Source organism: Aethalodelphis obliquidens, unplaced genomic scaffold (assembly GCF_003676395.1).
Source record: "Aethalodelphis obliquidens isolate GAN/ISIS:26980383/991018 unplaced genomic scaffold, ASM367639v1 scaffold59, whole genome shotgun sequence".
NCBI lineage: Eukaryota > Metazoa > Chordata > Mammalia > Artiodactyla > Delphinidae > Aethalodelphis > Aethalodelphis obliquidens.
Genome location: NW_020838003.1, coordinates 1,263,350 through 1,273,723, shown reverse-complemented (window position 1 = coordinate 1,273,723; position 10,374 = coordinate 1,263,350). Strand labels below are relative to the sequence as shown.

The following is a 10,374-nucleotide window of genomic DNA, read 5'->3' as shown; positions in this document are numbered from 1 at the left end:
AAAAGTATCAGGTGTTGTTTTTATAATACCTGTTTTTATATTTTATAATGTAATTTTTATTAGTTTTATAATCAGAAAAATGGTCATTGAGGAAGTCCCAAATAAGTTCTTCATAACACATAGACCCTATGCTGTAGTGGAAGTAATGAAATTTGAAAAAGGTTTTGGAAATATGTAACACATACATATTCAAATATCATATAGCATAAACCAATTGAAAACTGAACAATTATTTTCTCAAAGGCCTATAAAGTTGAAAAGCTTTTAGCCTGAACCATGTTAATGATTGGAAAAACATGATAGGTCCAGGCCCAGAGATTTATTTTTATTTGCCAAACTATTTGTTATTTTATAATTTCCAATTTTCTAAGGACTATCTCATCCTAGAATAAAAGCTAGCATTTACAACTATTGTCACTACATAATCGTAACCTAGCAGAATCCAGGGGTTCACCATTCTCTTTTTAATAGTAGTATTAACTTGCTATCCAGTAGGACTTCTGTGCCTAACATTTTGTGCCCAGTAGGAGATCTGGGATAATCAGTCTTGCTTTGTTCAAACTTTATGGGAGTCTTATGATGATTGTTGAACATCTCTGATTAAGCCCTTTAGAAGAGAGCTGCCATCCTTCTGCCACCTGCTGCATTATTAGAAGCTTTGTTTCTCTATGTCAGAGATTCTGTTAGAAAGGAGGTCAAGTTGGGATCCTGAATCACCTCTGCAAGAAACATGGGTTCAGCTAGGGCTTAAATTCATTTGTGAAAATATTAAAAAGCCAACAATAACTCCTATGGAGCAATGTTATGACTTTACCAACTTTGTACTCTTTGAAAGGAAAAAAAATCAGCTTTTACTTACAAAGAAATACAGTGTCCCTTTATTTGCTATTGCAGTTCTTATTTCTAAGAAAGCTAAGTACATTTTAAAAGCACAAACAGATAAATAGTTCTGTAGTCTAAAATTTCCAATTCAAAAGCAAAGGGAGAATTCATAAAATGCGCTCTCATGCAAAGAACTGCCCATTTATCACCATTTGAAGAAAATGTGTATGTGTGTATGTGTGTTGTATACATATATATACACATAAAACACATGCTTGATTCATACACAAATAGCTAAGTGGGAAAAGATCAGGCTTTGAAAACTGGTCCTAGAAAATTGATTTATCCAGGCAAATTTGTATATGGGTCTCTGTATGTATTTTAAATACAGTAAGATTGATTACAAACAGAAGTTCATTTTGTTTACTATTTTCCAGAGAGAGCTTCTAACATTCTTAAGAAGAACTGAAGTACAAAGCCATAAAAAGCAACAGTATTTCACCATATAACACACAGTAGAGTTAAAATCATCACACCAGCTCCTTTTATATCTCATTGCTATCGGTAAGTTCAAATTCTTGATCATTAATTCCTGTATGGGTTTTTCAGCACTTTTCCTACAAAGCACAATATCCTCCTGTGTGTGGGGGGGGGGTTTTAAATAAATTTATTTATTTTATTTATTTATTTTTGGCTGCGTTGAGTCTTCGTTGCTGTGCACAGGCTTTTCTCTAGTTGTGTTGAGCGGAGTCTAATCTTCGTTGCCGTGTGCGGGCTTCTCGTTGCGATGGCTTCTCTTGCTGCAGAGCACGGGCTCTAGGTGCGCAGGCTTCAGTAGTTGTGGCTCGTGGGCTCTAGAGCAAGGGATCAGTAGCTGTGGCTCATGGGTTCAGTTGCTCCGCGGCATGTGGGATCTTCCCGGACCAGGACTTGAACCCGTGTCCCCTGCCTTGGCAGGCGGATTCTTAACCACTATGCCACCAGGAAAGCCCTCATGTGGGTTTTTAATTGTAGATTCCTGAGCTGACAGATGAGATATGTTGATGACCACATTGTTTTTAGCTCTTAGGGTGTAGGCTTCCTTGGGCTTTTCTCTTTTTTGGCAGAGATGGAGACGAAAAGCATCTTGGAAACCACGGCGAAAATTCTCATTGAAGAAACCATAAATGATGGGGTTGATGCTGCTGTTGCCAAAGGCCAGCCAGTGTGCCAAAGGGTAGATGTAGGTGTTGATGACCCGCAGTTCATTCAGAGACAGGTCAACGTAGTGTGAGAGCATCATGAGTCCACAGAGGCAGCCAGGAGAGAATGAAAGGCAGGGCCACAGTCAGGAGCATCTTAATGACCTTCTGCTTCTTGCTGGTCACCACGTGCCACTGTTCCTGGTTCTGTTTGCCTGAGTGGGGCACTGTTGTCTTGGAGAGTGCAATTCCAATCCTTCCATACATGATGACAATGAGGGACAGGGGAGCCAGGTAGATGTTAGCAAACAGCACAGTGGTATAGATCTTCCTCATTTCCCGATTTGGCCAGTCTTCCCGGCACCAGTAGACTGGGCTGGTTTTATTCTGGGAGTTGAGTCTCACTCGGTAATATTTTTCTTCCTGTACGTGTAACATTATTGCAGATGGGGACATAATGGCGATGGCCAGGATCCGGATGATCGTAATGATGACAAATGCTGTCTTGATAGTGAGCTTTGGTTTCAAAGGGTAGAAGACACACTGGAACCTGTAATTAAAGGCAAATATCAGTGAAGAACTGCCTCATAACTTCTGACCAAGTCATTAATTAAATTTATTTCAGTAATTACGGTCTTCCATACATATTCCCCCTCAAATATAGAAAGTTACCATTAGTAGGGAGGCGTGCATTACCAGTTTCTGTAATTAATATATGAGATAAATTTCAACTCAAAAAATTAATGAGTGGAGTATATCAGACACTATTAATAATCAAAGTACTATTGTAACTAGTCAACATTGAGCATGAGCATTTAATATTCTGTTCCAGGCTCCTTTCCGTTGGTTTGCATGGATTGCCTCTGTAAGCTTTCTTATTTAAAAGATGGGAAAAAGGCTTAGAAAAGGTAAAAAATCTTGCCCATAATTACACATGATTTTTACACATGTATTTTGGCTCCAGAGCCCATATTCTTAAATGTCCCTTCATGCCCTTCTGTGGTCCCCTCACACATGATCTGTGTGCTTGGCCATGCAACTTGCTTTGGCCAGTTAGTTGAACATTAGCAAGCATGGCATAAGCAAAAGCGTGAGTGATTTCAGCTACAAGGCACAGAGTAGGAGAACCACACAGAGGCACCCAGCCAATCCACAGAGTTGTGACAAATATTAAAAGCATTACTGTTTTAAGCCACTAAGTGTTTTGGTGGTTTGTTTCACAGCTATGAATCTGATGAGAGTTCCCATGATGAGTTCTGTTTATGCACCTTCCCAGTGTTCTGTGTCCTCTGTTGAGCATGACAATGATCAGTATGTAGAGTAAGCCTGATTCATTTTACTGCTATTTTGTTATTGTGATTCTTAATTTTGTTATTACTGATATTCATTATAAGATAATCATACTATCATATAACTGTATAACATTTTATATTTTTCAAAGTGCTATCATCTATTGAATCTTCTTTGATTTTTGTGATGACTCTATAAAATTGAAAATTAATACTTTCCAGATCTGCAGGTAAGGAAACTTAGAGTTTTTAAGTGGCCCATCAGCAACTCCAAACAAATTTATCTTATCTTTATATAATGACTAGTTATCTTGAGCTTTGACTGCTCCACTGTCCTTCACTGATGGTGTAAGCTCTTCTGTCTTAAATTCCAAGTTTTCATCTAGTCTTCTAATCAGTGAATTCTCCCACTTACTCACCCTTAAATTATGGGTAACTTCAAAGGTGCAATTCTAGGTATTTTGCTCTTTTTGTAAACCAGCTATTGAAACTTCAAATATTATTTTTTCATTTATTCATTCTACAAATAGTCTATGATATCTTGTTACTAGCAGCCCAAACTAAAACATGCATCCTCCCTAATTATTTAATCTTAAAATATGGAAACTTCAGTAGTTTTATTTTATTACTGAATCCTTAGTGTGTGTGTATATAATATATATATATATATGTATATATATATATATAAAGTCTTGCTCTTAAAGGGGTACATATTACAGCTACAATTTTAAGCAGATATACCCAAATTTAGTAGATTATACATTTTTCACTGGTTAGGTGGATTAGTTGCAGATACGCCCAATTTTCTGGATTCAGAGTTTGGTGCTGACCTACCTATCTACTGCTATTGCAGCTAAAGTAAAGACTGAAGCTGCAACGGATATTCCCTGGACCAAGCCACTGATCTTGCACATTGTACTTCCAAAAGGCCATCCTGAAAGGGAAATGGGACAGTTAGTCTTTGGAAAGATCATATACATATTTTTTAATTTCACTGAAATTATGAAGAGAAAGACATGAAATTAGACAGAGGCAACTGTTTCCTAAATGATATTCAGGGAACAATCAATGTTTCCCATTATTTTCATTAATACATTCAGATCTCTGTTTTTCAGTATACTAATAAGGTCAAAACTTACACAGTAGTTTCAACATTCTATACACTGTAATAAATGTTTTGCATCTATTAACATATCTAATCCCCACAACAGGCTTCTGAAGGCTTTATTATTCTCCTCATGATATAGAATATGTAACAAACACACAAATTTCACATACCTTGCCACACAGCTAGTTAGAAGCATATTAAGGATTTAAACCCTAGCAGTATGGTTCCAGTGTCCAAACCATTAACCCTTATGCAATAATGCCCTTTAAATGAATAAAACAGGAAGAATATTTTTTCTCTAATTTGGAAATGTATTCCATAAATTATGAGGAATCAGGCATCACATGTATAACAAATAAAGTTAATATTATATATAATCTAATGACATGATTTACCTCAGAGGTACTTTGTTATGGAGTGAATGTGTTCCCTCCCAAATTCATATATTGAAGCCTTAACCTCCAATGTGATGGTATTTGAAGGTGTGGCCTTTGGGAAGTAATTAGATGTAGATGAGGCCATGGGGATTATGCCACGTGATGGGATTAGTGCCCTTATAAGAAGAAGGAGAGAGCGTGAGACCTCTCCCCATGTGCATGCACTGAGTAAAGGCCATGTGAACACACAGCAATCTACCAATCAGAAAAAGGACCCTCACCAAGAACCCGACCATGCTGGCACCCTCATCTCAGACTCCTAGCCTCTAGAACTGTGAAATTAAATGTCTGTTGTTTAAGCCACCCAGTCTATGGTATTTTGTTATAACAGCCTAAACTGACTACGACATACTTGGAGAATAAAGAGCACTTTGCACAAACAAAAGTAGTCTGTTTGAATAACTTCCTAACTGAACTCCAGTTACTAGAATGTCTATAAAAGAAATTGGTAAAATTATTATATTTGATATTTAATATCAATCAAATCAAATTTAGAGTTTGATATTCTATACGCACCTCTGCTATTACAGGAAAGTAACACTATTCTTCCATTAGCAAATATTCTAGTTTCCCAAGAGGTGAATGTTACATATTGCTCAGATTTTTTTAATTTATCTTTTAAAAAATATCCTATAGCTTATTTAAAAAATACTCTTATCTAATTAAAGCTATTCCCAGTAACCTCAATAAGCCAAGCATACTTAAAAAATCATTCTCTCGTCTATCCAGACCATCTTAAAATTGGTGCTTGGATGGCTTTATGCCACAATGATGCAGGAGGATAGACTGAAAGTACATATACACTCTGCACGTGCTCCTACTGCTGGTAGAGAGACCCACTCAGCTCCAGAATGCAGCTGCCAGACTTCTAATCCCTATGGCAGTAGATTAGAGAATTTCCTTCTGGGGCAAGTGATCCTTCCAAGAACACTGACATATTTTCACTGGCAGATTCTGATAGCTGTGGATTTCCCAATGAATGACCCAGACTAGTGAAGCCGAGAGTGAGCCTAACCTCAAACCCCAGTCCTGCAGAGGTTCAAAGCAGCCACATAGTACCTCACTCTGAAACACAAGCAGCTAAATAGTAGTTGACTGTTAGGGAAACCTCAACCATAAAAGAAAGAAACGGAAACAAATAGGAAGAATGAAACAGGAGAAAACTAATCTGAATCAGATAGACAAAAAATTGAGAAACAAAGAAAATTACTACTCATAACCTCAGCGATAAAATACATTTTGTCCATGAAAAGTATGTGCACGATAGTACAAGGAACACAAAGAATATAAAACTAGGTCAAAGAATTTAAAATATGATAACAGAAATGGCTGTTGACTTTATGTGTTAATACAACAGATATTTATTAAGCAGGTACTATGCACCAAAACTGTACTGGGAGGTATAGATACACTGTTCCTGTACTTCCAGAGTGTATAACATAGTGCTAAAGAAGTGGTAATACGGGCCCAGAAGTACTCTAGGGTAATACCCGAACCATGACTTATGTTGCACATGTAAATTACCACTATATGAATGAAACTACTGCTTTGTGAGAAATTATTGCTTCTGTTACTCCATCTTCCATCAAAAACTGTTGGAAATCTCTCAGCCAACCACAAGAGGGCTTAAATATCTATTTATATTAGATTGAAGACATTGCATCAGTTGAAACCACACGTTCTTTGAACTTTACAGCCCATAATATTCTTAATATTTTTACTATATTATATGTGCCCTGAACTGTTAAGCAAATTCAAAGTCTTCAGTAAGAAGTGTCACCATTCACTGATGACCTTCAGTGAACACTCTATAAAAATAACAGCTTCCACACTTCATCTCTGTCACTTGTTCTGTTCTTCTCCATAATTCTTTTTATTCTCTGACTACTTATATAGATATTTGTTTGTTGTTTTTATCCTCCTTTAGCACGTAGACCCCATGAGAACAGCTACTTGGAGCAGTTCTTAGAACTCCATAAATATCTGTGAATGAATGGATGACGCTGCGATGGCTTCAGGGATATGGGACAAATATTTTCTCATAGTATGTTTGAGCTGCATGCAGATCAACATACCTGCTATAATATTGTCCAGCAGCATGATAGGCATACAGAATATGCCAACTAGTAAATCACTTATGGCCAGGTTCAAGGTGAAGAAATTGGTGACTGTGTGCATATGTGTGTTCCTCATTACAATAAAGCAAACCACTGTATTTCCCACCATGCATAGGAAGAAGGTCAGAAAGTAGGAAATAATGAAAATCGCTGCCACTTGAGGCTGGTGAAGATAGTAGTTCACATAGGTGATATTGCTATCTGCGTACAGATCATGCTTTGTGTCACTGACACTCCAAATGGGATGCCAGTTTTCCGAAGGGTTTGAGGCCCAGTTTTCACTCATGATGGACCTGAACAAAGAAGAGGCAGAAAAGAAAAACATGATTAGAAACCAGGAGAACTTAAGTTTAAGAGAGTTTAAGAGAGATGCTTTTAAAATGCTGCGGAATTTTTTTTTTATTGGAGCATACTTGCTTTACAATGTTGTGTTACATCTGCTGTACAATGAAGTGTATCAGCGATATGTATATATATTGATGGGCCTTCTATAATAATCCATAAATTTTGCATAAAAATGAGTTATAAATAAGGCATTCAAATTATTAGGATTTTAATCAAGAGCACTTGAAAATTCCACTTTGTGCCACAAGTAACAATTATATTGTATTTCCTTGATATACTCTATATTATTCACTTCTTTGCTATACCTTCTATCCACTTGTGAAGTTTCAAGGGAAACACTCCAAAACTCCTCTTCCTCCTGGCTTCAGATATCATAACCTGTCAAAACCTACTTGTTCTGCTAACTAACATTATAACTCACTTGCCATGAGCTTTCCTGATATTTGAACGAGATTAAGTATCTACATCTTCAGAAGTTCCATTGAAATAAGCTTCTTGTATTTTCCTTGTTCTGCTTTGACTCAGTTAATTGGATATTCTTTTTTTTTTTTTAACATCTTTATTGGGGTATAATTGCTTTACAATGGTGTGTTAGTTTCTGCTTTATAACAAAGTGAATCAGTTATACATATACATATGTTCCCATATGTCTTCCCTCTTGCGTCTCCCTCCCTCCCACCCTCCCTATCCCACCCCTCCAGGCTGTCACAAAGCACCGAGCCGATATCCCCGTGCCATGCGGCTGCTTCCCACTAGCTATCTACCTTACTACGTTTGTTAGTGTGTATATGTCCATGACTCTCTCTCGCCCTGTCACAGCTCACCCTTCCCCCTCCCCATAACCTCAAGTCCGTTCTCTAGTAGGTCTGCGTCTTTATTCCTGCCTTACCCCTAGGTTCTTCATGACATTTTTTTTTTTAAATTCCATATATATGTGTTAGCATACGGTATTTGTCTTTTTCTTTCTGACTTACTTCACTCTGTATGACAGACTCTAGGTCTATCCACCTCATTACAAATAGCTCAATTTCGTTTCTTTTTATGGCTGAGTAATATTCCATTGTATATATGTGCCACATCTTCTTTATTGGATATTCTTTTTATACACTTCTGTATGTTGACATAGCCACAAAACTGTTAATTTCTTAAAATAGGTCTGGGTTCCTTATCTTGGTTTCACATAGCATAATTCAATTCACATAATATGTGTTCAATAAATATTTATTTAAAATGTATCAATCTTAAGAAAGACATTTCAATCAATGCGTGTCAGAGGTCCCCAAGAACACTCCCAGGTTTGGTGGTTTATTAGAAGGACTCACAGGACTCAGCATATAGTATATTCACTGCTAATATTTATTATAGCAAAGGGATCCAAAGCAAAATCAGCAAATAAAAAGGCACATGGAGTAAAATCTGCAAGAAACAAGGCACAGGCTTCCAAGAGTCCTCTCTCAGTGGACATGCTTAATTCCTCCAGCAACAAGTTTGAGTTTGACAACATGTGTGAAAAGGTTTTTAATTAGAGAGTGGTCATATAGGCAACTTCTTTTTAGTATATATCAAAATTCCAGACTCCCAGATGGAAAGTAAGCATGCAGCATGAACTATGTGGTCGTACAAACAAACTAGGCACAGTGAGCCACTCTACCATTTAAGGAAACTTTATATCAGTATAGGGAACTGTTTAGAATTTAAGTTCCCAGACTCTAACCCGGAGCCCAGCTTGCAAGCAGGCCTTTCTAAAGACCACAGTCTCAGGTGTACCTGTTAACTCTTTTTTGCATGCCCTGTATATTGGACAGAAGTTTGGTTATACGTATCCTTAAATGAAAATCAGTTTGACAGTGGAGTAAACAAGTTTGTTACTAATATAAAATAACTCAAAGAGGATCATTTTTCTCCAACAGTTCCCATTATTTTGCCATTTAATTTCTTCCCTTTCCTCAAATTTTTAAAATTCATCTTTGCTTTTCTGTATTTCATATTCCTAAGGCGAAATAAAAACAAGAAGTGAAAAGCAAAGTGAGCAAGGGATGAGGTGAGGGCTTGGAGAAGAGAAAAAGAAAGGAATTTGAGTAGAACCAGATGTAGGCTGCTATACAAAGTCAAGCTGAGAATGTCTTTGGGGTCTAGAGACACACTGAGAATACCTAGCAGTTTGAGCAAAATCATTTCAGTCAAAGTCTCCAAAAGAGAAGCCTTCACACAAATATTTAAAGATATTTGTACCTAAGACAAGGAAGCACTTTAAATACAAATGAGAAAGGTATGAGAAAAACGTAGGTAGCTTAGAGTTACTAATAAAAACCATCTGTCTGTGGATTCAATTAGAGCTGGCAAGCATATGGGTAGAATATATCATAAGACGTAATGCTTTATATTTGCACATTCTTTTTTCTTGTACCTGGCTGAAAGCAACCATGTGTGTCCAAAGCAGATATGCATCCATGGTATATCTGTTGCGATAAGAGTGTTAGGAGGGTTAAGATGGAATCTTCTGGTGTATTAAATTAAACTCCATGTCAGCCATTTGAAAGAGAAGTGTCTCTTTTCTTCCAATAGATTTTTGAGAAACTAAAATCGTATTTTGTTTTGGGGGTCAACATGGGTTTCACTATTCCTATTATCGGCTTGCTAACTATGTTTGGCAAGACAGCATGCAAAATGCAATACAGAGTCAAACAAAGAATCTGTCGTATTTAAGTGTTATTTCCTCCTGACATGCAATTATAAAACTTTTGTACATGAGGTCATAGTGTTGGCCATTAGATTGACCTATAATAATGTGACTTTGGGGACAACATCATCACCCATAGTATTACTATAGTGAGGCAGAGAAAAGTCAGGTCCTGACTGATCCTAGGGAAACTCACTTATCTCAGTGTAATGCATCAAAGACAACTGCTCTTTGCTGTTCATACATCTGGCATCTTTCTCACTGGGCACTTAAAAGTTCCATACAGTTGATTAAAAAGTTTAAAATAAAATGTACCCCTGGTTGAACACCTTTAAAACCAAAATTATTTAAAGTGTACTCTCTGAATCATATTCATTCCTAGATGAAATAATACA

The 10,374-nt window shown here is 36.9% G+C and overlaps 1 protein-coding gene across 1 annotated transcript; it reads right to left on the bottom strand.

The window, feature by feature from the left end:
• Window positions 1-1,367: 1,367 nt before the first annotated feature.
• NPFFR2 (neuropeptide FF receptor 2) lies at window positions 1,368-7,240 on the bottom strand. The gene is given in 6 exon segments (XM_027087637.1): window positions 1,368-1,396; window positions 1,399-1,461; window positions 1,819-2,105; window positions 2,107-2,553; window positions 4,127-4,226; window positions 6,913-7,240. Coding segments are annotated over 6 exon segments (1,254 nt in total).
• Window positions 7,241-10,374: the final 3,134 nt, after the last annotated feature.